General features: G+C 42.2%; 1 protein-coding gene across 1 annotated transcript in view; it reads right to left on the reverse strand.

The window, feature by feature from the left end:
- Window positions 1–27,645, reverse strand: part of LOC105024793 (copine-9) — a 120,636-nt gene that overhangs the window by 22,239 nt on the left and 70,752 nt on the right. Inside the window, exons 8-17 of the mRNA XM_020055335.2 lie at window positions 17,067–17,130; window positions 14,423–14,526; window positions 13,993–14,097; window positions 12,380–12,421; window positions 11,603–11,714; window positions 11,140–11,193; window positions 10,869–10,930; window positions 10,311–10,357; window positions 7,857–8,038; window positions 2,629–2,756 (exon numbers count right to left, since the gene is read on the reverse strand). Coding sequence (XP_019910894.2) covers window positions 2,629–2,756; window positions 7,857–8,038; window positions 10,311–10,357; window positions 10,869–10,930; window positions 11,140–11,193; window positions 11,603–11,714; window positions 12,380–12,421; window positions 13,993–14,097; window positions 14,423–14,526; window positions 17,067–17,130 — 900 coding nt within the window. The remainder of the gene's footprint in view (window positions 1–2,628; window positions 2,757–7,856; window positions 8,039–10,310; window positions 10,358–10,868; window positions 10,931–11,139; window positions 11,194–11,602; window positions 11,715–12,379; window positions 12,422–13,992; window positions 14,098–14,422; window positions 14,527–17,066; window positions 17,131–27,645) is intronic.

A 27,645-nucleotide genomic window follows, 5' to 3' on the forward strand; every position in this document is an offset into this window, starting at 1 on the left:
AGTAGTCTATTAGCATGGCACATCTTGACGTGGCAATATTTGCCCACTCTTCTTTGCAAAAGCGCTCCAAATCTGTCAGATTGTGAGGACATCTCCTGTGCACAGCCCTCTTCAGATCACCCCACAGATGTTCAATTGGATTTAGGTCTGGGTTCTGGCTGGGCCATTCCAAAACATTAATCTTCTTCTGGTGAAGCTATGATTTTGTGGATTTGGATGTGTGCTTTGGGTTGTTGTTGTGTTGAAATGTGAACTTCCTCTTCATCTTCAGCTTTCTAACAGACTGTTCATAATTCCCTCCACACTGACTAAGGCCCTGGTTCCAGCTGAAGAAAAAAGGCCTCTTGGAAGCCTCCATTACCAGTTTTATTTTCGTCTTTTCATCAATTTGGAGGGCCGTCCAGTTCTTGGAAATGTTTCTGTTGTGAAATATTTTCTCCACTTGGTGGTGACTGTCTTCCCTGTGTTCCATGGTATATCTAATGTTTGGAAATTATTTTGTACCCTTCTCCTGACTGATATCTTTCAACAATGAGATCCCTGTGATGCTTTGGAAGCTCTCTGTGGACCATGGCTTTTGCTCTGAGATGCAACTAAGAAAATGTCAGGAAAATCCTACTAGAACAGCTGAACTTTATTTGTTTTTAATTAGTCACTTTAAATTATGTCAGGTTTGTAATGACTTCTATTTAACATGAGTTTGAATGTGATTGGTTAATTCCGAACACAGCTTATACTTATGCAACCAGGTTATTGCTATTGTAAGGTTTCCCCCTCGAAGATTTCAGTTTTTTTTTCAATTGAGTTGTTCACATTATAGGACACATTAAAAGTGGAAAAAGTTCTAACATGATTTATCTTTGTCTCATAATTTTACATCACAAAAACCGGCCATTTTAACAGGGGTGTGAATACTTTTTATATCCACTGTATGTGCCATAACAAAGGAAACTTGTGTTAACCTCAAGGGTTTCCTTTCTTGTCTGTGATCTTACAAACCCACTGATACGATGACAACAACAACACGAAATCAGGGAAACCGGAAATCCATGCATAGTGCAAACTGATTTTGATGGGCCTAGTCTATGCGTGAAACTGCTCTTCATTTTTTCAAGGTTCAGGTGTAATAAAAAATTATTTAAACATATAGAAAGTGAATTATTGTGTAGGCCTACACAACTTGCTGTGCTCCCAAATACACAAACAGCACTGCTTTTTTTTTTTTTTTTTTTTTTCTTAGGTTGTTGCTGTAAATGAGGTCTTGTTGAAACACTGAATAACTTAAACTAAATGTTATGCAATCACTACAGTAGTTCCAGGCCACACACAGTTATCGTAAAATATGATGGACAGAACACAGCCATAAAATAGCACATGCCATACAGAAATATTTAAAGCAATATCTTGAACAAAATCCCTTAAATATATTTTGCAGCGCAGATAGATATTTTATGCAAGGCTATTCTGTGTCCTTGTCAATTTCACACACAAATATTTTGCTCAATACCTAAATGCATAGTCTTCTGGTGTAATGTTGTTATGCAGTCTTAAAAACCAGCTGTGGACTTTTATTTGAACATGAAATTGGGATTGTAATGCTATGGTAGAGCACTGTGCCAGCGGTCCAGCTTATTGTTGCTAGCGTCACAGCTTCGGAGAGCTACGTTTGCATCATATCTTTGCAGATGCCACATAACTGACAAAAGTTTGTACGTAGAAAAACTATCAGTAAACAAATAAATAGAGATAGAAAGTAAGAATTTAATGACTAAAATGTCGTAAAAAGGTGCTTGTACGTTCACAGATCTAATTTCATGTTTACATTTCATGATTTATGTGTGAGTTTTTCACGATCACACCAATTTACGTATGGATTTTCTTACAAACAACAATACATATGCTTAACCTTTTAGCAGATATCTAACTCCATAGGACTGCTTGCATTTTAAAGTAGTGTGCAAAGCTTGCTATGAGCGCATTACGGTTTAGTTAAGTTAGCTGTTGTTGCAAGAACAGTGTTTCAAAGACACATTCCACAAACACATCCCACTGATTTGTTTTGTAGTCTCTTCATAAGAAATAATTAATTCCCAAACTGATGTAGCTGATTTAGAATGGACACTTACTGAGCCTGGCTTTTAAAAAAATTATATTACTTTTCTTTTCTAGTAAGTCAACAAATAAATCTTATGATGAACTCTGTATCTACAGGTATGTGCCATAACAAAGGAAACTTGTGTTAACCTCAAGGGTTTCCTTTCTTGTCATTAAAGACAAAATTCTATATGGTGACTTGTAATGATAATTGTCCCAAGACCCAATTTGATTTCAGCCTATTAAGAATGCATGGTGCAATCTCGCTGACTAGGCTGTGTGCAAAGCCCAGCTAAGCCAATTATTATGAGTTTTGCGGTTTAGCTGTACAGCAGACAGAGCACAGTCAGCACAGAGAGAGACTGGAGAGCAGCTCGTCTGTCTGCTGAAGTATGAGAAACCAGCTGAAGTCTGTGTGTGTGTGTATGTTTGTGTACGTGTGCATGTTGTGTGTGTATCACTTGTGTGCTTGTATGTTGGTCACGAGTGTGTGTGTGTATCTTTGTGCCTGTGTGTGTGTGTTCATTCTCTCACCGTGCCACCTGGTTAATGACAGGAGCAAAGTTGGTCGGACCGTATAGCTGAACGGTCCTCAGACTCTGGAAGTAGGCCTCTAACACTCCCTCAATCCCCACGCAGTTGGGATTCTCACTGTTGAAGTTCTGTGGAAACGCATGAACAACATCCATCAGAATACATGATTTCAGGTTGCACCTCTACACTGGTGTTTTGAACATGAACCTGCAGTTATTCCTTTGAAACTAAGAACAACAAAAATACAGATGAGAGCTAACCATCAAGGGGACAAAATAATACAATTATTTTGAACTACTTTCTAAAACCACGTCCACTAGCCTCCAAGAGATGCTGAACATCTTTTTTAGATGTGCGAAAGAGAAATGCATTTTCATCAATTTCATCAATTAATCTAAGTAACAGAACAAAGGGCACAGTGGTCAAAGTTGATTTGCAATACATCTGTCCGGCTGTCCGAATCCTGGTTGCGCAAATTGGCTCTGTGCTGCCCGGAGAGGACAGGTGTCTTGGGGTGCTTAAGCCTTGTCATGGTGTGCTTAAGACTTGTCATGTCGTGCTTAAGTCTTGTCGTGGCGTACTTAAGCCTTGTGATGTGGTGCTTAAGCCTTGTTGGGGCATGCTTAAGCTTTGTCATGTCGTGCTTGAGTCTTGTCGTGGTCGTGCTTAAGTCTTGTCGTGGTCATGCTTAAGCCTTTTGATGTTGTGCTTAAGCCTTGTCGTGCTTAAGCCTTGTTGTGGTGTGCTTAAGCCTTGTCGTGGAGTGCTTAAGCCTTGTCGTGGCGTGCTTAAGACTTGTCGTGGCGTGCTTAAGCCTTGTGATGTTGTGCTTAAGGCTTGTTGTGGCGTGCTTAAGCCTTGTCGTGGCGTGCTTAAGCCTTGTCGTGGTGTGCTTAAGCCTTGTCATGGTGTGCTTAAGCCTCGTCGTGGCATGTTTAAGCCTTGTCGTGGCATGCTTAAGCCTTGTCGTGGTGTGCTTAAGCCTTGTCGTGGCATGCTTAAGCCTCGCCGTGGCGTGCTTAAGCCTTGTCGTGGCGTGCTTAAGACTTGTCATGGCGTGCTTATTAAGCCTTGTCATGGCGTTCTTAAGCCTGGGTCTGGTGCCTGTGAAGCTGAAGGAAAGCTGGATAATGACTGATATCTAAGCATTCTCCTCAATACATCCTCAATAGGAGCCGATTAAGTTTTAGTCTAAAGTGTATTACTAAGATCTGAAAACACAATATTACAACTAAAGAAGGCAAATAATTAGTAGCTAAATCTTCTGTCCTAACTTTTATGTTTCTGAATTGATTTTAGCAGCAGCAGAATATTAAAAAGCTTGTTAGAAGTTATGGGTCTATCGACTCACAATTTCTCTGAATTATTTTTACTGACTTTGCCAGATAATCTGTTAAAGTGCATTTCTTTTCTACAAATATTGACATCATTGTTGTAGTATTTCCAAGCCCCTATACTGTAATTTTGACTAAATCAAAGTTAGCCCGTTTTAATCAGCAGCTGTTTCAATCCATTAGCCCCCATTTAACTTCTGGTCATCATATGTTAGTGACCATGGCAACAACGAGACAGAAGTGCAATCCATGAATAAATCTGTTTTCAAAAAGGAATTTATTATCACATACAGTTATGTGATAAAGAAAGTATGCTCTTTGTTACATTTTATTTTGGTGCACATTTGGAGTCAATTATAATCATAACCTATTTTTAGAAAACAAAAAAAGAAAGAGAATTACCTTGTGTCGAAAAAGTTAATACATCATTTTTGATGATGATAATTTTTTTTAATAAATGACTGCAAAGTTCAAGTTGTCAGTCTCATTTGTTAAATTCAGTTACCTTAATCTGTCAAAGTGAAGATTAAATATCAACATGTCAAATGTATAGAAAAAAATTGGAGAAAACCATTTTGAACGGAGGAAACAATGACCTTAAAATAAATTAACTCTCTGCAAAAGAAAATCCATCTATTAAAACAGGCTGTAGTTATTATACTACTATTCTATCGTAGTTTGACTAAATAAGAAAGAAACCTCTCTATATATTTTTACACCTCTTACAGTTCACTAAATAAGAAACCTCTTTTCATATTTGACACCTCTTTCAGTTAACAAAATAAGAAAGAAACCTCCCTTCATATTGCATTATTTACCCGTAATCAGTTTCTTAATTCTTCATGCTCAATGCCTAGGAGCCCCGAATCCTGGCTAGACACTTTCCATACTGCAGTAGATTTTGAAACAGATTCCATTTGCTGCCTTTCTTGATTTATCTTGACAGGTCAACACTTGGTGTGTGGCAGCAGCACCTAACCCTCAACCACAAGTGCTTCATAGACTGGTGGCAACAGCTGTGTTCATCCCCTGGGCCAAGTTACCAGCCAACCAGGACCTCTAACACTGAGCACTGTCAGAGGAAGACCCTAATAATAGTCTAAGACTCCGGCCACCCAAGTCATAGGCTGTTCTCTATCCTACCACATGGCAGACACTGCAGGTAATACCACCGCCTCTAGTCTGCAACTGACAGGACCCTGTTCAGCTTCTACCCCCAATACATGCTGTAGGCCTGCCATACAGTATGGCTATCAAATGAATAGCCAGGCTATCAACATGGCTCCTTTATGCCATTTTTAGTACTTTCTGTATCCACACAGAATTCTGTCAACACACTCACCCATTCCTCCAGTCCAACAGACATGAACCCACACACAAATACGAATATGTACCTAAACTTAACCCTTCCTGACCAAGACAACCCTCAGAACTATAGGTCTATTCCCTAAACTTAACCTTTCCTGGTCAAGACAACCCTCAGAACTATAGGCCTATACCTAAACCTAACCTAGCAAGACAACCTTATCCTCAAACATGCCATTTCTAATCAACTTCAAAAACATACACTGCCACGCAAAGACACAACCCACCTACCTCAAACACACAACTACGAACCCACCTCAAAGACACTACCAACCCACCTCAAAGACACAAACAAACCCAACTCAAAGACAACAGAAACCACCCCAAAGACACGACCAAACCCACCAGAATGACAGAATCCACCCACTTCAGATTAACCCATAGTAAAGCAAAAGGACAAGTACACTTTCTTGTGAGCTGAAGCAGTCCTCCTCTTCACACACACTCAGACAATGTGGTCTAATTAGAAAATGTCTTTGCATGACATTGCCTGGGCTTTGTCACGCCAAGGTGAGCTTCAATTGTGAAAGCTGATTGAGCAGCTTTCTATTCAGAAATGTGCCAAGTTTAAAAGCATGGATGAATCGCTACAAGTCAGAAGCTGATGATGCTACTTTAGTCTCCCTACATAGCTAACCAGTCGTAGGAGGAAAAAATTATACAACTTTTTGGACACAAAGTTAAAACTTGAATGAAGCAACAGCAAAGTCAATGTCTTGCAATAAAGGCCAGGAGTTGGAAATGTGGTCAAAGCATAGTGACAATGCTGAGGGCCTCACAAAACTGTGCCAAGCGGGCAGGCACCTACCAAGATGGGGTCAGTGTTGGACACTGGCTGCCTCACTTCTTTATGCTCTTATGACTCCTTATCGTAGGCAGACCCCTGCAACCACAACATGTGGTTGTTGTCCGGCGAATGTGTTCACCTCCAAGCATGTAGGTGCCAGATTGTGCCGGACTGTGCCGGATTGTGCCACCAATTTGAAAACACGTCTCAATCTTCAACTCTGCCAGGAGAATGTGTCCAATACCACGAGTGGAAATTGTACTCCAAAGTTCAAATTTTGAAAGAAAAAGACCAATCAGACAGTGAGTGCACATTTTGTCTAATGCGACTCTGTATTGGCATGGGGAATTTTTGTGACGCTGAGAAGAATAAGAAAGAAAATAATATCTGAATCCCATTTCATTGTCTTTGTCAGTTTGTTTCTCAACAGTGACTAGCACATGTGTAGCAATCAGAACTATCTAACATCTGGAAAGAATATGGGTTCATTACTGGGCCCAATTTTATGATTATATATTTTTTTAAAGTATGTAGTATATCAGTCTATTTTGTACATAGTGGAGTCTAATGCACAGAATAATTTCCTTTACATTACAGAAGCTTCTTCGGGTTTAAAATATGCGCATCAAGTCCTCCACTTTTGATTTCTTATATCAATTACCTTTCTAGAGAGATATTATACTTGTTTAGTGTTTGCTGTTCTTCATCGGCTCTCGATTCTAAGCTTGAAGACAGTCCAGTCCTTCTTTTGGCATGCACATTTCCTGCATCAAACACATTTCCAGATTTTTCTTTGTACTTTCCAAGCTGCATTCTGACTTAAGAGTTTTTTACTCCTCTACCCCTTCTTCAAACACTTCAGAGAACAACTTGAGACAGACAATTACTCGTGGGCTTACACGATTATGCAGCAATTTGTGTTTTTGGGTAACATATTTAGAGGTCCTTGCGTTCTTCATCACTTTGTTGTGTTCGGGGTGTCATCCATGCAGGCTGTTGGGGTGGGTAAAGACATTCCCAGGCTTCACATAAAATCAAGACTTAAGAAAAGTCAGTAATGGGTTCTGACAAAACACATCCAGTAAATAACCATTTTAAATATGTAGCAAACTGGGTTTAAGCGGGGGGTTTTCTGTCAGAAGATGTAACACAGGTTTTGAGAGAATCAAGTTTTTCACAGCTGACTGTTTTATGTTCTTTTTCATCGCTAACAGTCCAATGAGGTTATCAGAGAAAACGGGTGATGCCAGATGTGATGAAATACTGTAGATGTTGGTTGCAGCTTCAGTCTGCCTGGGATAGAAACTGATACATGGGGTTGCACAGCAGCATGGCTTGTTACGGAAGAAGAATTAAACTGGGCTCTATAAAAAATCCACTACAAGCTCTCTTATCTGAACCCCAAAGACGGATATATACGCTGTACAATATCTGAGTCTCTGTCTCTCGATTGATACAAACTCTTAGAAGTGTATGAATACAGAAATAAACATGGATTGCAACTTCACATCAACGATAGTACAGGAAGAGAGCAAGAACAAACGCACTTCAGAAAGGACGCCTTCTATTTATATCATTCCACCAACTGAGGACACTTCGGTCCAACAAAAAAACCTCAGAATGAAATACCAATAAAAAATACATGAGACGGTGCCTGAGCGTCACCCCACACTGAGTCCATCGCGAAAACACAATAAAGCCCCCCCAGAGCAGTAGGATGGTTCCCTCTCCCTTCCTCATACCATCGGGAAAGCATGGGAGATCTTGCCGTCCGGGGGCAGCTTGGCTCCGAAGCCGTAGGCGGGGAACAGCTTGTCACTGTCGTAGTCCTGGATGATCTCGCCCACAGCCTTCAGGGCCATGGCGTAGGCATTCATCTGGTACGGACTCATGTAGTGGAGAGAGGTGGGCTGGCTCGGGTTCCCTGGAACAAAGAACAAAGTGTTTTGTAAAATATTTGGAACCCTTAGTTAGACCGGGGGTTTTTGGAGCCCCATATAATGCTTATACCACCTTCAGTTGCTCAGACCACACTCAGAGCCCACTGGGGGGACATCTGTGAGACGTTAGCCCAGGCACTACGGACTGTCGCCGGGCTGGTGGCCCAGTGTGGGGTGGCTGCACGTTGCTGGACTCTTCTCAGGCGACACTTGAGGCCCCCAGGTACACACAAGCTGGCCCCTCTATGTTGTACTAGACTGAGACCATCTAAGAGACTGAGAGACTTTCCTGTTCATCACTGGTTAAGGTCTGTGGTCCATCACTGGTCTGTAGGCCACACCTAATGTGGTCCTCTATACATTTCTCTGGTTCTTAACACACCCCTGTGCTCCTTAACACACCCATGTGGTCCTTAACACAGCCCTGTAGGTCCTTAACACAGCCCTGTAGGTCCTTAACACAGCCCTGTAGGTCCTTAACACAGCCCTGTGGTTCTTCACACAGTCCTGTGTGTCATTAACACACCCATTTGGTCCTTTACACATCCCTTGGGTCCATAACACATACCCATGGTATTTAACACATCCCTGGTGTATTTAACACATCCCTTTGGTATTTAACAAATATCTGGGTATTTAACACATCCCTTTGGTATTTAACACATATCTGGGTATTTAACACATCCCTGGGGTATTTAATACATCCCTTGGTATTTAACACATATCTGGGTATTTAACACATCCCTTGGAATTTAACACATATCTGGGTATTTAACACATCTCTTGGTATTTAACACAATCAGTGTATTTAACACATCCCTGGGGTATTTAACACATCTCTTGGTATTTAACCCATCTCTTGGTATTTAACACAATCAGTGTATTTAACACATCCCTGGGGTATTTAACACATATCTGTGTATTTAACACATCCCTGGGGTATTTAACACATATCTGTGTATTTTTACATATCCCTGGGGTATTTAACACATATCTGTGTATTTAACACATCCCTGGGTTATTTAACACATATTTGGGTATTTAACACATATCTGGGTATTTAACACAATCTGTGTATTTAACACATCCCTGGGGTATTTAACACATATCTGGGTATTTAACACATCCCTGGGGTATTTAACACATATCTGGGTATTTAACACATCCCTTTGGTATTTAACACATATCTGGGTATTTAACACACCCCTATGGTATTTAACACATATCTGGATATTTAACACATCCCTTTGGTATTTAACACATATCTGGGTATTTAACACACCCCTTGGGTATTTAATACATCCCTTGGTATTTAACACATATCTGGGTATTTAACACATCCCTTTGGTATTTAACACATATCTGGGTATTTAACACATCCCTGGGGTATATAACACATATCTGGGTATTTAACACATCCCTATGGTATTTAACACATATCTGGGTATTTAACACATCCCTTTGGTATTTAACACATATCTGGGTATTTAACACACCCCTATGGTATTTAACACATATCTGGATATTTAACACATCCCTTTGGTATTTAACACATATCTGGGTATTTAACACACCCCTTGGGTATTTAATACATCCCTTGGTATTTAACACATATCTGGGTATTTAACACATCCCTTGGAATTTAACACATATCTGGGTATTTAACACATCCCTGAGTCAGTTTAAGTTAATTGCAGATTCCAAATGCCCGAGATGGGTAAGAGCATAGCAACATCCGGTTTTACATATATCACAGAAAAGCCATACATGGAAATACAAAACGACATGAGCCAAAGTAGTGTCCAATATTATTTCAATATTTTGAATACTCTGATATAGCTCTATGTCAGAGTGAATATTGTCATACAATTACATGGGCAACAGCATTACAGCATGACATTATTTACATTGGAAATATTGTGATGAACATTTAGCTCTGCTTCAGAAAGGAGTTTTGGAACATTATAGTCCAGTGTTTCCCAATCCCGGCGCTCGGGACCCAAAGGGGTGCATGTTTTTGTTTTTGCCCAAGCACTCACACACCTGATTCAAATGTTGCCCTACCACTTACACACTTTATTGACATAATCAACCTATCATCAAGTCTTTAATTTGAATCAGGCATGTGAGTGCTAGGACAAAAACAAAAACGTGTACCCCTTTGGGTCCCGAGGACCAGGATCGGGAAACACTGCCTTAGTCCCTTTGGAAATGTTGATAAATGTCCAACTTTTTCTGTAATTTTGCCACACTTACCATTAGATGCTGTGAAATCAATGGCCACTGTGAAGTTCAGCTGCGTCCTGGTGAGACAGTGATGATAACTAACTTCATCAGACAAAAATATTGTAACTTCTAGAAAAGGGCAAGTCTGTTAAGACAACGCAAAATATTTTCAACTCTGCACACTAGGCTAAGTTAGCTGTTATCAGCTTATATCAACATTATTCAAAGAGGCCTCAAGCGTTAATGGAAGGTCACTAATAATGATTTCATCAACATTATTAAGAGAGGCCTCAAGCGTTAATGGAAGGTCAGTAATGATGGTTTCATCAACATTATTAAGAGAGGCCTCAAGCATTAATGGAAGGTCAGTAATAATGGTTTCATCAACATTATTAAGAGAGGCCTCAAGTGTTAATAGAAGGTCACTAATAATGGTTTCATCAACATTATTAAGCGAGGCCTCAAGCGTTAATGGAACATCACTAATAATGTTATTAAGAGAGGCCTCAAAATGGATCATCACCAATAATGGTTTCATTGACACTATTTAGAGAAGCCTCAAAATGGATCGTTGAAGAGCGAGCTCACCCTCCCCGGATGAAGTCCACAAATGTGAATTCTGACTCCACTTTGAAAGACAGCAGGGTGACCTTCAGGACACAGGTAGAGCGATATGGGTCGGGAAGAGGTGAGCGAGGGAGGAACGAGATGGGAAAGAGAGATGGTGGAGACAGAGAGAGAGGGATTGGGGGGGGAGATGTTGAGAAAAATATGTTTACTGCATATGACATCACATGGCCCAACTGAATCCTTGTTATAGAATGCAAGCTGGAAATAGGAAAGATCAGCTAGTACTTACTGTCCCTGAATTGACATATTTCTTCTTCCTGCCTTTCTTTTTAGGGTTCAAAACCTTGACAAAATGAAGAGAATATGAGTACATTGCAAGACAGATGTCTTAGAAAATAAAAAGTTTAGAACCAGTGCATTAGGGCGTGTGGAAAACCATACCAATTCTTATAGGGGAGTGGTTCCCAACCAGGGGGTCTAGGACCCCCAGGGGGACTTGACCTATCAACATGGGTTAGTTGACCTATCAACAAGGGGTATTTGACCTATCAACAAGGGGTATTTGACCTATAAACAGGGGGCACTTTAGATCGTTCATGACACCATAGTCTTAAAATTAACATGCAGGGATACTTTGAGGTTACCAACATTCAATTTGGTGGTACAGTAACTGAAAAGGGTTGGGAACCACTGTAATAATGAGGCACTACGCATGTAGACTTTGCTGCGTTTCATTCTACAAATGTATTTACCTCGTAGACATTGAACTGGCTCTGGCCTTTGGAGAATTCTCTGTAGCTGGTGGTGAACTCGCCAATGAAGTCATGACTGTGGGAATAGTTGCGAAAGAAACACCTGCAGCATCTGAAAGAGTATCAGACTGAAGGACACACCAACCCCCTGTCCCCCCCCCTCCAAACATCTAAATATCATCAGCAGAAGCCAAACAGGGCATTGGATATTAAACGTCTGCATGGGATATTTAAAAAGCAATCCTCTGCATTCACATCAGTAGCCACCACCCTCGGTGGAGACAGCAGACAAAAATCACTCCTCTCACAGAGGAGATGGGGATGGAGACGGATGGAGGGAGGAGGTGCAAAGGAGAATCGGAGGAAGGGAGAGACGGAGGAAGGTCGATAACTCTCGCATTCCCCTCGCGAAGCAGGAGGCAGATCTGCTTTCCCATCGTAAAGACTCTCCTTTACGCTTACCTTTCAAAGCTCCAGTCAGTGATTTATGGTTGTGTGTTTTCTACCATGGGAGAGTCCCCCCCCCAACCCCCCCCCACCCCCCCAAACCCCCCCCACACCCCCCCAACCCCCCCCCCCCCCCACACCCCCCAACCCCCCCCCCACTAATGAGATGACGAGGATCCCCCTCTGGGGAAAGAAACAGAGATGACATTTGAGAGAGATTTGGGGTGCCCGAGGCTGCCAGGCGACGGTAAATGAAATGAACAAGGGAAGAAACGAGGGGGAGTGAACGAGAGAATAAAGAGAGAGAGAGAGAGAGAGAGAGAGAATTACCTTCCGTCTCTGTCCCAGTCATACACGTCCACTTTGACCGTCCTGGAGAGAGAAGAATCGCAACAATGTGTTTTGATGTGTTCATGCATGTAGTACAAGAGGTACACAACAGTTCATCCACCACCCTTATATAAGTGTTCCCACATTCAGAAAATGGTATCACGTTATTTCCTTGAGATATCCGAGGCGACGAAGAAGAAAAAACAGCCTAAAGGATTTAGTGAAAATGTGCTACAATACAGATTGAATTTATTAACAACAGAGTGCCAATTAATGTGCATGAATCACAATTCACACAGATATCAAGAATTTTGTACACATTGCCAAAAAGTTTAAAAGTCATTTTGTGTGTGTGTGTGCGCATGCATGTACTGCTATACTCGTGGGGTCCAGATGTCCTCACTGGATAGTAAAACATGGCAAATCAGGACTATCTACATTTTACCAATCTTCACTTATATAAATTGCTCTTTTAGGCTTGGGGTTAAGGTTAGGGTTTCACTGGTTATGGTGCGGGTTAGTGGTTAGTTAGTGGTTAGTGGTTAGAAAAGATCAAATTTTGAATGGAAATCCATTGTGATGCCAAACATTTTCTCAAAAGTATGGTAGAACAAGTGTGTGCATGCGTGCTTAGGGTTAGTGTTAGGCGAAATAAACAAGATGTTGTGGAGCCTCCATGTTTGTCACAATAACACCAGCGCTGGCCTCTGAGACAATATGGCCGACTGCTGGCATTATTCTGACCACCACAGGGCATTATGGGTACTGCAGTACATCACCCCAAAGCAACATTCCATTGAGGGAGGATAGTGACAAACGATGACAGTTATTATGCTTATGGCCGCAATTCTGACCAATATAATGATATATATTTCAGGAGCTAACCATGTACAATTCAACTCAGTGATCAATGTGTACTTTCACATTTTTTGGACGATCGTATTTCAAGCTGAAGGAACTAGGAGGTATGGTCTGAAATGCATCAAGGAAAATCAGGCAATAATTGTGTGCAATAAATAGTACACCAAAATGTTTGGTTTAAATAACTTAAACTTTCAAAATTACTTATATAAAAATTCCATCCCGAATACAACTCCTTCACAGAGTCCTTTAATGCAACTGTATTTCACAGGTACTGCGGGTTACTCATAAAACCCCAGAAAGATTTCTTATCTGCTTTTCTCCTGACTCCCTTTTCCAATCAGGCATTCTCAAGTGGGGTAGTGGTCACTAGGTTGGGGAACGCTGTTCAACAGTCTTACCAATGGATCAGCCACAAAATGCTGGCAACACCAAAGTTCAATGTTCCCATGGGACTAAATTACTGAAGAATATACTATCTTAGCGTTAGCTAATATTAATGAGCTATACTAATGAAAATATTTTGTTTCGTAAAATAAACAACGCTATAGTAATAATAATAACAGGTCAACATATTACATAATAACAACTAAGCTTTGGAAGAAAGGCTCTGCTAAATTATCAAAGGGAATCGTAAGGATAATTAAGAACAACAACAGGGAAATCTGGTGAAAACATCCCAAACCCCTAAAACAGCCCACGGCGGGGGGCGGGGCAGGGGGCGGGGCAGGGGGCGGCTCTCTGTCACTCACCTGTCGTAGTCTCCATTACAGAGGGCTCGCACCGGGATGGTGAACGGCTGCCACACTGGGTTCAGGTTGTTCTTCACCACCTCAGTCTTGTGGCAGATGGTGAACCTGCGGAGACGGCACACACACAGGCCACGCGGTGAGCCAAACGGAAATGGAGTTAGCCGCCACAGCGCCATACAGCGGCTGACGCCCCCTTTCCCGTGTGCTTGGTTGAAATTCTACAACCACACTTGGAAGTCGCCACTTGGCCTTCATCCACAACAGCTTCATAGAGCCAACGGAAAGAATAACGATCCAGACACGCACAGCACTTTCTCTAGTTAAAGTGTTCATGGGGTTTTTTCTTCTTTATGGTATGTCACGTATAGCTATGGTCGTGCTCACACACACATGCACGCACACACGCACACACACGCACACACACACTCACGTTCCATCTTCATTGCTGCGGTAGAAGACCAGGAAAGGGTCTGACTTGCCGAAGAAGTCTTTCTTGTCCAACTTGTTGGCACACAGCTGCATGGTGACAATGTCCTGAGAGAAAATATAACACGTCAACATCCATTGTCCTGAGGGAAAATACAACATGTTAGTTTCCAATGGTCTGTGAGAAAAACACATCACATCAACCGACGTCCAATGTCCTGACAGAAAATACAATACGTTAATGTGAGAGATAATAAAACACGTAAAAGCCTAATGTCCTGAGAGAAAATATTACACGTCAAAGATGGCGTTGGTGATGATTAACAGTGTACAGCAGTGACAAACAGTAAAAAACACATGAGATAAATTGCAAAATAACATATTTCTGCATTTTGTAAATACACTTGGAATGTTTTTCGTTGGAGATATATTACTTGGCCAGTTATTTTTCATTTTATGTATTCTAGATGATTCCTATATTTCTTTGGGAAGTTTACAGTTAGACATTAATCTGAAATGCAGGATGTTTGGAACACTGAAATATTCTTGAACTAAATATTTTATTCTATATACCTTTCTCAGATCAGTAGTATGGAAGAAATGTTTATTCTTGATTTTTTAGGGGTTAGCAGACCTTCTATAACAGATGTTCTATAACAGACATTCAATAACAGATGTTCTATAACAGACGTTCTATAACAGATGTTCTATAACAGACGTTCTATAACAGATGTTCTATAACAGACGTTCTATAACAGATGTTCTATAACAGCTGTTCTATAACAAACATTCTATAACAGATGTTCTATAACAGACATTCAATAACAGATGTTCTATAACAGACGTTCTATAACGATGTTCTATAACAGACGTTCTATAACAAATGTTCTATAACATATGTTCTATAACAGATGTTCTATAACAGCTGTTCTATAACAAACATTCTATAACAGATGTTCTATAACAGACATTCTATAACAGCTGTTCTATATCAAACATTCTATAACAGATGTTCTATAACAGACATTCTATAACAGATGTTCTATAACAGACCTACTATAACAGATGTTCTATAACAGACATTCTATAACAGTTCTTCATGAAGTAACAGAAAGATTAATGTTAATAAGAACGATGCATACAAGTAATTGCAAACACACCTCAAGAGCCCCCTGTACTTGCACCACAATTCACAGGGAAATGTCTGACAGAGCCAAAACGACAGACAGGTTTAGCAAAAAATCTTGTGAGGAAGAGCATGCCAACCAGAGAAACATAAACACTAAAGGAGAGACATTATCTTTCTGTTTCCCACTGAACACTGGCTTGAATGGGAGTTCCCTTCTATTAATTCTATTTGTATATCACACCTTCCAGAGAGCTAGCCAAGGTGGCGGAGTAAACAAAAACGTATCATCTGCAAAGCAGCATGGTCCTATCTCCTTAATCAGAGATTTACGTAAGTAACTAACAAACTAAACCCATTGATTTGGGTAGTATTCAATTAGTAAGTGTGTCCAAATGTTTGACTGGTACTGTATTTATACAATAAATATATAGGGCTTTAGTTTGAATTTCAGGTTCCTCAGACTTTTGCATAGTGCTGTATATTGGATGTTACAGAACTTAAAGGGGTAGTTGAGGTTTTTGGCAATAAAGTCATTTATTTACTTCGGTGGATACAATTGTCTCTGAATTACAATAAAAGGAATCTGCCAAAAAGCGCTTGCCTAAGCGTTAACTTGCATCAACGACTGGAAGTACATTGTACGCTAGCTGTTTCTGTACAATTCCAGTTATTGCACTAACGTAAGTTAGCAGACAGGTTAAGTGGTACCATGAGTAACTGTAATTTTGGTGAAGAAAACAAAGGGCTTGGTCGCAGAAATCCTGAACAACCTCTTTTACTATGCATATATATGCCAGCTCTTAAAGCTCAATCAGCACAACCCCAATAGGGATGTAATAATAATGACGTATCTTCCCCTCTTTGTTTCCTCATTCATTAGCCACACAATGAACTCAAACTCAGTGTGTAAGTGTGATTGATAGAGAGAGACAAAGAGAGAAAGGAAGAAAGAGACAGAGAGAGAAAGAAAAAATAGATGTTAAAACGGAATGGGACCTCTTCTAATTTAATTGGAACATCTAATTATTCACCCCAGCAAGAGAAAGAGAAGGAAAAAAAAACTCAACACAGAGAGATAAATAATTCATAACTCTGGGGGGAATCGTCAATGTCGTCTTTCACTGTCTGGGTGTATATTTATTTCCGATATTGTTGTCTTCATTATTCCAGCAGCATCATCGCCTTCCGTCGGTCGTGTGCACCCTGGTCCCAGAATAAGGCTGTGGTTAAAAGTAGTGCACTTACAGGCCATCATGTAATTTCCTATTGCCTGTCAAGATGTTGAGTAGATGCCAGTATGATGAACACACGCAGAATGAATTTTAACCTGTCATTGAAACATGGCAAAGGGGGGAATAAAGGATGAAAAAGCTGGTGGAGAGAGTTCTAACCTCGCCTAAAGTACTGAAGATGTGTCTGCATTGTATCTAGCTTTGAATTTCACATTCATTCCCTCAGCGTCTCAAGTGTTTGACTCTCTGACAGGATCCCAGTGAGTTGTTGTGTGAGTGTTACTGACCCTGCAGTTACTCAGTTCCTCGGCGGTGAATATTATTGTGCCACACTTCTTCCCGGGGATCCCCCTGGAGAGAGAGAGGGGGGGGGGGGGGTTGGTCAAGGAGATGAGGAAAACAAGAAAAAAAGAGAAGGAGAGAGCTAAGTACTGAGACAGGCTCCTGTGTGTGTCATTTGTAAACTTCATTAGTTTCTTTTAATGCATTTTGAATTGATTTTATGAGGGGGCGCCTGTATGAGGCACAGAAGGTCGACCTTGAAAAAGACACGCAGTTGCATGACTTCACACACACACACACACATACACACACACACAAATGTACTGTACACACAAGCACACAGTGCACAAAACACGCGCACACACTCAGTTAATCAATCTATTTATTTCAAATTCTATGAAGCCCCTTTTACATCAGCAGCTGTCACAGAAGTGCTTGTACAGTAAATGTACACACACACACACACACACACATAGTCCACACACACACACAGTACATGACAGATGTACACAGCACCGCGGTAGCACTCCACAAAACACAGTCTGCGGTGGAGGCCTGATCTCAGAACAGATGTTGGTACGACTGAATGATCTTTCATAAAAACAGACTGGAACATCACACGAATCTCCACGTCCCCAATGCCACCCCGTTCACCCTACATGGTTCACTTGATGTGACCACAGCCCTATTGGGGGCGGGCATTAACAGGGGACAGTGCACGCTATGGCACCTAGCCTTGGAAGATAGATGAGGGCCTGGAGATGAGTCGTCTGCACCCAGTGATCCATTACCGTTCAATCCGAGGAGTGATTCCTTTCACGGGCCGCTTGGAGCGCCTGTGAAATGATGTACGAGGCGATCAGGGTAATTGTAACGAAATTAGATTGAAAAATGGAGGCCGGATGCAGCCCCCTGCTAAGAGGGGAATCCGAGAGCAAGAGGGCGAGTTTCTTCTTTCTTTCGGCGACCGCTATCTGTCCATGTGCCGCGAGCGACGGTATTGGAATGGCTTGGGTTGGCGTGTGTCAACGATAAAGTGCACTAAAAGCCTGAGAAGCAAAGCTACAGGCTGATTAACATTCTCATAAAAGGCGCTGCCATCCTAAACACCGGCGCATGACACAACACTAACACACACACACACACAGGCTCGCACACACACACACACACACACACACACACAGGCTCGCACACACACACACACACACAAACACACACACACAGGCTCGCACACATACACACACACACACACACACGTGTGGGAGATATTGTGACAAGCTCACAACAGCTTGAGGTGGTAACATATTCAACTCACACACACCTGCGTGGTTGACAGCCCAGTCGCTAAGAAGTTCACACAATGCCCTTGAACCTTATCGACCTAAGCGTTCTGTGTACACAGATCTTCTTCGCTCTCTGCTATGCCTCCGTGACGGCCTGATTGCTATGCAGGGACCCACAAAGAGCCGGTCGCTAACAGGAAAGAAACTCTGTCACCCCCTGGTTTTGAGGATAGTTGTCACGTAGGCAGTGAAGAGAGACGCAGGTAAAAACTCGGACAGTGGCGACCTGGTGCATTATTCATTTATTCTTTGCCTCCTGCTATTTCAACGTGAGCTCTTCCCTTCTCATCAAGAAGCCCCTGTGTTGATTCACGCCACGTGTCTCGACTTCTACTGTTACACAACAAAGCATGTAAACATTTGACCTTGCCTTGGCATTCAATGTAAAGCAATGGCAGTAACTACCTTTCAAAACTAACCCCGCTGTCCAAAACAGGAAGTCAAACTTCCTGTCATGGATTTACCAATCTGTTATTGTTCCATTCATTGGAACTATTCACCATTTCAAACACACACTTCCAGAAGAGGGTGGAGAAACGGGTGGTTACCGGTGCCATCTTAAGGACACTGTGGGACCGGTTTCGCCTCACCCTCAGGGGCAGGTTGCTAAAGGAGACCCCCTGTGGCTCAGATCCCGTGCCCCGTCCCTGTGCTTTTCACATGCAACAGTGTTTAGAGTTTACAGCACATGGTGCAACAAACCACACGCACCTAGTCAGTTCTGCGGGCAAAAACAAGTTGTTGACTGAAGAGGTTTGAAGGAGAATGGCATGAATGGAGGGATCCAACAGGCAGGCCCCCAATCAGGCAGATAAAGACACTTCACAACAGTGGTGTGCAGAATGGTGCCTTGGAGCGCCCCACTTGTCTTTCCTCGTCACAAATGGGCTCTTGCAGAACACAACCACTCTGGATTCCTCTCCAATTTGCTTAAAATACAAGGCCTTTTAAATGTGAACTGTGAGTGCTTTTCTCAGTGCATGCGCTTCCTATCCGTGTGTTGTCTTGTGTGTCTTAATTTTTTGGTACCTACTTTCTGTAAAACAGGGCTGTTAAAAACTGTTAAAGAAACCTAGCTCTCTGCTTGATTTCCCTGTGTGTTTAAAATAAAGATTAGATGAAAAATACAATACGATGTCTCTTCTGGGCACACCACAAACCAACGCAGGACAATTCGGGAGTAGATAAAGGTTGCCCGGTCCGACGAATCCCGTTTCAGTTTACTTCAGTGAGTGGCTTGTGTAGACCCCATACCCAACAGAGCTTATTAAGCACATTCAGACATTCCCCACGTGAAAAAAAAGGCCTGAACGCACAAATGTCCAATCAGCAACAACGGAACGATGCCAGCTTGTCAGCACGGAACTGCCTTCCTGTGGAACATCCCCAAACACCTTGTTGAATCTGTGCCCTGTAGAAATGCAGCTGTCCTGGAGTCAAATGGGTCTGACCTGGTATTAGATGGATGTACCTAAATAAACCATCCCCTGAGTATACTGGCACAATCATCTTGGCATTGCTAAGAAAGGTCATCTGCAGAGCAGAACCAAAAAGGCTTTTTTAAAATAGACACTGTGCATAATGAGCAATTATATTCTAAAATTCAATTATTTTATATTTTAGTTGCTAAAAGAAAACTGGCCACTGAGGGTGCACGCACAGCCTCTACTGGCCTCCATCTTTGTAAGTGTAGTCGCGCTGGCATTTAAATGAGGACTGCAGCAATCCATTCCGTTGTTAATTCAAATGCGATTCAATGTCACCTCCATTCTCTTCAAAGAGAAGCACTAATGTTGATTCATGAGCTGTCCCGAGACTCGACATTTAATGAATTTCACATGTAGCTTGTTAATATGTGACCCTCCTTTGACATTCAATGTAAATAGTGTCCAGTAACAACCCATCAATACTAGTCCAATTGTTACGTGACGTCAGGGACAGCATCCAAAATGGCTTCCACTTTACAACCAGAAGCGGTTGAATATATAGGTCAACACTTACCATGCACACACCCTGTCATGGATTTAAACGCCAATGATTGGTTTGCCAACTGATCAGAGGAATTTTCTGGTGAGTGGAACTCAATGGGGTGGAACCAACTTGTACCTACAGAGGTGCAGGTGGGTCTCCCATGGAGTTGTGGAAGGAATCGGATGGAGGTGGGTCTCCCATGGAGTTATGGAAGGAATCGGATGGAGCTGGGTCTCCCATGGAGTTATGGAAGGAATCGGATGGAGGTGGGTCTCCCATGGAGTTGTGGAAGGAATCGGATGGAGGTGGGTCTCCCATGGAGTTGTGGAAGGAATCGGATGGAGGTGGATCTCCCATGCCTCCCCGTTCCACGGAAAAGAGTGAATGTTCTTTTTGATTACAAGGAGGGGAGGGACATAGTTTGACAAGCACATTCCTCTCCTGCACCCCCACCCCCGAAACCCAGCCAAAGGAATGACAGGGCGAGTGACAGCAAGAGCAGCTCATTCAATTACCCGGGTCTCTGATGAAAAGCTTTCATGTTTCACCAGAGAGAGGGAACAGGGACAGAAACCGGGAGAGTGATAAAGAGGAGTCAGAGAATTTCAGAGAGGGAAGTAAAAAGAGTCAGAAGAGAGAGAGAGAGAGACAAGGGAGGCAGTGAAAGTTGGAGACAGAGAAGGTGGAATTTGAGAGCAAGGAGAGAGGGGAGTAGAATGTGTGAGAGAGAATGTGAGATGTGACAGAAGAAAGAATAGAAATGGGAAAGAGATGTACTCAAATAATGTTGTTAATTTTTTTAAACCAAAATATAATTGATGTTATAGCATCATGCCATTTATTTTTCTCAGAATGAAGACACTCTATGAGACAGAAATAGGACAGGGGCGTTAAGAAAATAATTTTAAAAAATCGAATAAATGCAAAAACTCTGTCAAAATCAGGCCCTCATTTCAAACAGAATGACTGAGCAAATTGGAAACTGATCAGAGAGGATACCAAAATGGTCATTGGGACTTTCCAAGCACTCCATAAATCTGGATCTGGCATGTATGGAAGGATGGCAAGAAGGAAGCCGGTACTATTGAAAATCCACTGTTGAATCCCGTTTGAAGTATGTGTAAAAATACTCAAGAGATTTCAACCAGAAACGCAAAGAATTCCATGTGATGCAAACCCAACACAGCCCATATCCCAACAACAACCATCCCTACTGTAAAGCACCATGTTACGGGGCTGTTTCTCATCATCAGGTACCTGATAGAAGGAAACATTTACGTTTAAAAGTCTGTGATTGTAGTTCACCTGTAAGCGTCACAACAAACCCAAAGCACACAGCTGAAGTAAGAGTTGAGTGGCTAAAGAATAAAATGCTCAGTGTCCCTGGTAGATCAAGTCAGAGACCCAATCCATTTGAAAATTCCTAGAAGAGCTCTTTCCTTTGACACTCCCCACGCAAATTGAAGAAACTGAGGAATTGTCAAATATTTCCAGATTTTGTGGTGCAAACTTGTAAGAGACCTGTCCCAACACGACTAAAAACAATGGGACAATTAAAAAGAATAAAAGGCACCCTATGTGCATTCTCCATTCCATCCCTTTTCTCCAAGCAGGCACCTGACAGAAACATGTCGTCCCCCCCCCCCTCCACTACTCTGCCCCCACCACCACTACCCACAAAAGCAATCAGGTAAAAAGCAGCCCACCACTGTCAAACCCTACCAGATATGTGTACAGTCAGTGTCCACATTTCAACAAAAGAGACATTGCCCGTCGGCTATGCCGTCCTTTCTACTCTAACTATGAAGGAATGAATAGAGAAATGCTGCTTTGGGTTTCAATTAAATCTAGCTGAGTATATTTTCCCCAACAGGGAGGGAGACAGGTTGGGGTCTTTTTTATCAGCAGTGCAGTCGGAGAACCTGGACACAGCGCCAAGATGAAAGCCAATGAAAAGACAATTTAAGGGCATCATACAAGAATGTCGTACGCCATTTCAGAACAGGAATAGCAATATAATCACTTCAAAGGACATCTTGTGTGAGAGCAACAACGGAGTGAAGAGCAAAGGTGACGAGTTTTGAGATGATTCTTTGAATGCCTAATTCACAGCCAAACCATGCATTTCACTTAGTGAGTGAGACATTAGGCAGTGGTGAGGCTCACACCCTTTACGGGGAGAGGATGTGACAAAGAAGTGGCCTTCCCGAACCATGACCGACTGCCCAGGAGAAACTTTCTGAGAGATTAAACGTGCACATTGGCCTTTTGTAGGAACGCAGGGTGATTCATTATGCATGTTTGTTTGCTGAGGCCTCCTTTCCCCTTGTGTAAAACATAATGAGAAATTTAACAGAGCGAGTGAAAGTGGAATAGGGCTTTTAATTGCGAAGGAGAGGGATCGTGGGTACAGGGCTCATTTAGTTGGTATCTTTTCCACAACCGTTTCAGGAGGTTTTTTTCCAGACAGATTTCTGAGCCAACTTCAGAAAGGCTCAGAGGAGTCAGAGGCAGAAGCTGTTAGGACACTGCTCACTCAGTTATGAAGTACAGCCCGAACCTTCGCGCTTGTACAACACACAAACCATCCAACAACCACGTTTGAGCCTACTGGCGTCCGACCTGTAACAAGACAAGGAAAGGCAATCCTGTCTGTTTTCGTAATAGCTATTCAAAAAACAAATGTGAATATCAGACTGTTCAGCTGACGTGGAACTTCTTAACTACGCTTTGGTATCACAAAATATCGGATTGTTACAAGTGCCACGATCTACCAAGTGAACTGCATGGGACCAGGTACACAGTGTCTGCAACCTAGAGCAATCGGCAAAACCCTGAATAGTACCTAGTATCTAGGTTAAGCCCAAATTCCAGCGGCAGGCAACTAGCTATTAAGTCATTATTAATAATACATGGCTTGTGGGCCATTGGAGGATTGGCAGTCGGTATGGAAACCTAGAGGCATTACGCAAGAACAGAGAGAAAAAGGTAGAGACGGAGCTCATCAGCGCCTTTCCCCCGCAAATAAACCATTGGCGCCATGTTTAATAACATCATTACCCAACCATAAAGCTAAGGGCTACTCCCAAAAGCAAAGATTTCCATCACCAGGGAGGGGCAGTGAAGAAATGTATGTCAATACGCTGGTAGATAGTTTACAATGAGAGCCCGTGCCAAACTTCTCCGCCGAGCACTCATTAGGTCTCGCTCATCACGACGTTCCCGGCTGAACATCACGAATGGACCAAGCCCGGGTCTAGAACCATTGCAATGTGGGAGCCCGGGTAAGGGTACTCCGGCTGTATCAACTGAAACTATTTCATACCCAGTAGGCATGGATGATAATACACTTAAATGTTGAGAAGTTAATTGTTTTCAGCAAACTATTGGCTAGTACGTGGGAGTTAAAACAACCCTTTAAGGATCCTCTGAACTTATTTTCTGGATCTCAATGGCAGGGGGTGGTGTGTGTGTATGTGTGTGTCCACACAATTATAATAACACAAAAATCAGTCCATGTCTGGGTACTAGAGCAGCATTGTATCAATGGTGACCCAGATACCTGATACCTGAACTCTGACAGACCTACAGTACATACATCTGACTGACCTACAGTAAATATATCTGACAGACCTACAGTACATACATCTGACTGACCTACAGTAAATATATCTGACAGACCTACAGTACATACATCTGACTGACCTACAGTACATATATCTGACAGACCTACAGTACATACATCTGACTGACCTACAGTACATATATCTACAACAGTAAATACACCGATCAGTCATAACAATATGATCACTTACAGGTGAAGTGAATAAGACTGATAATCTCGTTATCATGGTACCTGTCAGTAGGTGGGATATACTAGGCAGCAAGTGAACATTCTGTCCTCAAAGTTGATGTGTTAGAAGCATGAAAAATGGCCAAGCGTAAGGATCTGAGCAACTTTGACGAGGGCCAAATTGTGACGGCTAGACAACTGGGTCAGAACTGCAGCCCTTATGGGGTGTTCCCAGTCTGCAGTGGTCAGTCCCTATTAAAAGTGGTCCAAGGAAGGAAAAGCGGTGAAACGGCGACAGAGTCATGAGTGGCCAAGGCTCATTGATGCACATGGGGAGGTGTCAGAACACACAGTGCATCACAGTTTGTTGCATATGTGGCTGTGGAGCCGCAGACAAGTCAGGGTGCCCATGCTGACCCCTGTCCACAGCCAAAAGCGCCTACAAGGAGCACCTGGAAGAAGGTGGCCTGGTCTGATGAATCACATTTCCTTTTACATCACGTGGATGGACAGGTGCGTGTGCGCCACTAACCTGGAGAACACATTGCACCAGGATGCACTATGGGAAGGAGACAAGCTAGCGGAGGCAGTGTGATGCTTTGAAAAATGTTCTGCTGGGAAACCTTGGGTCCTGCCATTCATGTGGATGTTACTTTGACACGTACTACCTACCTGAGCATTGTTGCAGACCATGTGCACCCTTTCATGGCAACGGTATTCCCTGATGGCATTGGCCTCTTTCAGCAGGATAATGTACCCTGCCACAAAGCAAAAAAAGTTCAGGAATGTTTTGAGGAACACAACGATTTCAAGGTGTTGACTTGGCCTCCAAATTCCCCAGATCTCAATTCAATCGAGCATCTGTGGGATGTGCTGGACAAACAGGTCCAATCCATGGAGGCCCCACCTCACAACTCACAGGACTTAAAGGATCTGCTGCTAACGTCTTGGTGCCAGATACCACAGCACACCTTCAGAGGTCTAGTGGAGTCCATGCCTCGAAGGGTCAAGGGTGTTTTGGCGGTAAAAGGGGGATATACACAATATTAGGTAGGTGGTCATACTGTTATGGCTGATCAGTGTATATCTAACAGGCCAACAGTACATATATCTGACAGACCCACAATACAAACATCTGTCTGTGTTTGTTTATAAAAGGGTCCTGAAGCATCCATTGACTTCTGAACCTGGATAATCTACATAACCCCTCGCCCCTGACAGCCCAAAAGAAAATAAACAAATGATTGCAATTTTAATTATATTCTGCTCTTCCTTCTAGCACTGACTACTACTTCATTCAGTAATGTGTACTTAATACTACTGGGTCAAGTGGTTGTCCCACCTAGTTATCACCCTTGGTAACAGGGTGTGCTGAATGACTACAATGTAATGTATAATGTACACCTACTATGTCCCCACTGAAGTGACTTAACACACAATCGGCTATTAAATATATTCAAACTGCTGTGATTGGTGGGGGGGGGTTTGGGCTAATGCTTTCTGCAGGGGCCCGGAAAAGTTCCCTCAGTGCTAGGTCCTCTACTGGTACACCTGTGTTAGTGGGTTTCCAGAACCTGAGTCTAGAAACCCTTCTAAGTTGAGTTAGATAGGCCTTTGAAGCCTGCTGTGCAGCTGTTGACATCACAAACCTCTGTGAATCACCCCTTAGGGCCAGAAAATGAAAGATGTGAAAGGTCTAATGTCATGAGAGGAACTGTTGTTTTCACAGAGACAGTAGACAGGCAGAGATGGGAAATGTTAGACTGCAGCACACTTGCAAGGTCTGATAAAATCCCTTACACCGAATAATTCTTTTGGCCAAAATCCAGACTTTGTTTGGAAAGTAAAACAGGTTATTTGTCACAAACAAACATGCCAGATTAATTTACAGTAGCACTCAAAAGTTCGGACACCAACTCATTCAAGGGTATTCCTTTATTTTGAAAATAGTTCTGACAGAAAATGTCACATTTAAGTTTAATAATTTATTAGAAATATGAACAACAATAATTTTAAACACCCCATGGCATTAGGTTCTGGTCCTCGGGGGTAACTCACTGCCATCACATTATCGTGTATGATACTACTAATAACGATATCAATACCATAATATCATAGCAGTCCCCATAGACAATGACCAAGGTACGCAGTACTGATCCCCCCACAGAGGGAACACAAGACCAAACAGGTGGAGGCCGGGGTGGTGGTGGGTGGGTTGGCACCTGCATGCTAGTAGATAAGCCAACCTGGTCTCAGGGGACAACGCAGACTATATTACGTAAATCTTTGACAGCTGAATTCGTAGGATATATTACGTTAGGTAAGTAATGCTAGAGAAATAATCCAGAAAAAAAGTGATACACCATGAATCAAACCCAGGCCCTTCCACTCCACAGACAGGTGCTCTACCAAGTGAACCAAAGAGGAACTCCCTATTAGCAGAGGCGTGTAGGGGTGTTACAACATCAAAAAACAGATTTTCTTTCTAACCCTAACCCAAACCTTAACCCTAACTTTGACCCCAATGCTGTGATACCTAACTGTAACATTAAAATGCAATTATCACATATTATAGTGACCTTGGTAAGGCCATTACTTGTCCCGGGATCTCTATAAACCCTGTGTGGAGCAGTGGGTAGGGAACCCACCTTCTGACCTGAATGGTACCGGCTTGAAACATAGCTTGTTCATTTTGTGCAAATTCTTAAGGAATGATACGTTTTCATACCGTTCATAAAATATTATATGCTTTTCCAAAAACGGTTAAACAAATACTTCGGATATTTCAGATGTTTCAAAGTAGCCACCCTTTGTCATGAGGACAGCAGAGAACCATCTCAATTGAGTGGAAGTCGAGTGAATGATAGGGCCGGGTAATCTGATGCCGCACAATCACTCTCCTTTTTGTCAAATAGCCCTTACACAACCTGGCCGTGTGTTTTGGGTCATTGTCCTGTTGAAAAACAAATGATAGTCCCACTAAGAGCAAACCAGATGGGATGGCATATCACTGAAGAATACTGTGCTAGCCATGCTGGTTGAGTGTGCCTTGAATTCTAAATAAATCACTGACAGTGTCACCAGCAAAGCACCCCCACACCAACACACCTCCTTCTTCATGCTTCACGATGGGAACCATAGACATATCAGTTGATCCAAAAGTCTCAAATGTTAACTCTTCAAACCAAATGAAAGTTTTCATCAAAGCAAAGGGTGCCTACTTCAAAGAATCTACGAAATGAAATATATTTTCCTCTGTTTAACAATGGTTGCTACATGTTTTGACGTGTGTTAATTCATAGTTTTGATGTATTCAGTATTATTCTGCATTGTGGAAAATAGTAAAACTAAAGAAATGCCCTTGAATGAGGAGGTGTGTCCAAAGTTTTGATGGTTAAGGTATATCAACCACACTTACTCCTCGTCAGGGTAAGCAATGACACAACATTGATTCTATTTTATTTAGTGGCTACACTC

Source organism: Esox lucius, chromosome 17, assembly GCF_011004845.1.
Source record: "Esox lucius isolate fEsoLuc1 chromosome 17, fEsoLuc1.pri, whole genome shotgun sequence".
In the NCBI taxonomy this organism is placed as follows: Eukaryota; Metazoa; Chordata; class Actinopteri; order Esociformes; family Esocidae; genus Esox; species Esox lucius.